Source organism: Trypanosoma equiperdum (genome assembly GCF_001457755.1).
Source record: "Trypanosoma equiperdum strain OVI genome assembly, contig: ctg_1972, whole genome shotgun sequence".
NCBI lineage: Eukaryota > Euglenozoa > Kinetoplastea > Trypanosomatida > Trypanosomatidae > Trypanosoma > Trypanosoma equiperdum.
In genome coordinates, this window is record NW_027124029.1 from 18302 (window position 1) to 20333 (window position 2032).

At 47.1% G+C, this 2032-nt stretch overlaps 1 protein-coding gene across 1 annotated transcript; it reads right to left on the reverse strand.

Annotated features, from left to right (window-relative positions):
• Positions 1–3: 3 nt before the first annotated feature.
• Positions 4–981, reverse strand: TEOVI_000593400 (Trypanosomal VSG domain/Trypanosome variant surface glycoprotein C-terminal domain containing protein, putative; the record flags this gene model as incomplete). Its single annotated transcript, XM_067223805.1, has 1 exon — positions 4–981. The coding sequence occupies one exon, from the start codon at positions 979–981 to the stop codon at positions 4–6; it is 978 nt and encodes a 325-aa protein (XP_067079906.1).
• Positions 982–2032: the final 1051 nt, after the last annotated feature.

Sequence of the window (2032 nt, forward strand, 5' to 3'; positions counted from 1 at the left end):
GTTTTAGAAATAACCAGAAGGGAGGCACATTTCTTTTTCTGGCTCATCTTCACCCTCTTTCACACTTCTGAATGCACAATTCTGCTTGTCGCCTGTTTTGTCAGCCTCACAAGAGCTCTTATCAGTTCTGTGTTTTTCACACCCAGTTGCTCCTGTTCCCCCTGTTTGCTCTCCTGTTCCTGCTTCCGGTGTTTCTGATCCTGCTTTAGGTTTGCATTTGTTACCATCTTTTGCTGTATTGTCGTAATCACAGCCTGCTTTTGTGCAGTTTTTTTGGCTGCCATGGTGTTTATCACATTGTAAAAGGTCGCCTTTCTCTTTTTTGCTTTTCTCATGGGGTTCTGTGGCTGCTTTTTCCCCTTCAGGCGCCGGGTGGGGCGTAGCTAGCGCACTTTTGATGTGCAGCTTGAGTTCTTCTAGCTGCTTGCGTGTGTTTGCAACTTCGGCTTTCTTTATTTGTAGCTGTTGGTGTAGTCTGCCTGCTGCTAGGAGATTATCAGCCCATGGTATACTGGCTATTCCCTTTTTGCCGCTGGCGAAAAAGTCGCCATATTGAAGGCAATTGCCGTTGCTGTCGCTGCAGGAAGTTCCTTTCGTTTTGCCGAAGTAAGCAACGCCGCCCGCATCTGCAGCTATATTAAGGCCAATTCTGCTTTGCAGTTTGTTCAGGATGCTCTGTATGTGGTTAGGCGCCTCCTGGTTCACCGTGAACGCGCTGTCCGCAGTAAAGAGCTCTGCAACTGCTGCTTGGCTGCCTGCAGGTATGTTGGTTGACGAGGTAATGACTTCGGCTCCGGTTCCGGCCGAGGCCCGGCAGCCGGAGTTAGTTTGTGCTGCGCAGAGGCATACCATGTCTAACGCTAGCGAGCTGCCTGTTTTGCCGTTGCCTCCTGCTGTGCATGTTGTTTGCTTGTTGATTGGTACGACCTGTGGTTTCCAGCCTTGCTGGGTGTCGTCCGGACTGAAAGGGTCGGCGCACATGGCTTTCGCCGCTTGTGCTTTTATCGACTGCAGCGCTAGGTTTGCTGCAAGGACTATTTCCCTTCGTTGATGGCTGTTAAATGCTTCGCCATATGCTTTTAGAACGTCTTTGACCCAGCCTTTGGTTGCTTCTTTGGTGGCTTGTCGCGCTCTCAGCCAGTGAGGCCACTGTTTGCTCCAGTCAATGTTTTTTAGCGCTCCGCTGTGCTTACTGCGGTAACTGTCCCATCCTTTTTGCGCTTCGGTGTTGTCAAAGATTTTTTGTCAAGAAATTGGCGCTGCTGATATGTTCAAGTCAAGAATGTCGTCGAGGTCGGTGATCTCTGTCGGGCTATCGTAGGAGGCCTTTCGCAGTGCGGCTGCTGCTTTCCAGGCGTCGCATAGTACTAAGAAATCGCCAATTGCGTCGCTCGTTGCGCCATGAACATACCGTTTTGCCGTAAGCAACATAAGCGACACCGCAGCCGCTGCACAGAATGCTCCTTTTCGTGACATATTTTGATTTGACTTCCTGTACAGGTGTATAGTGATAATGCAATAGTTTTCAGATTTTCAATGCGTTGAAGCTGATTCTGGGGTCGAGCTGTCTTGTTGTGGATGTCACTGTTCTGCCGTATCGACATGTAGTAGCACTACCTGCTCCCGTTGCTGTTCGTGCCCTTATTCTAATAAGATTGTTTATTCTCTTTGCTATTTCGTGGTCACCACGCCGAAAATTTGTTTTCAGCTGCTTGTCACCGTCAATGTTCACGGAATTTTAAGTTTTCTTCGCCTTAAACATATTCCCCCTTTATATGCCACACCACAAATCTCTTCAAATGAAAAATTTCATTTGTCCTAGCCTTTCGCAAAAATTTAAATTATCTCCAAACCTTACGTACTGAATTTCTTTACTTCCAACTTCTTGAACCAAGTAAGATTTTTCACAATTAATTTCGCTTTCTCCTCCCATGCAATAGGCTGACCTGGAAAATGAATAAATGCAGCTTGTCCCATTGTTCCACTATACGGAATAGAGAAGAATCTGTCATCATAATCCAATGCAATCATT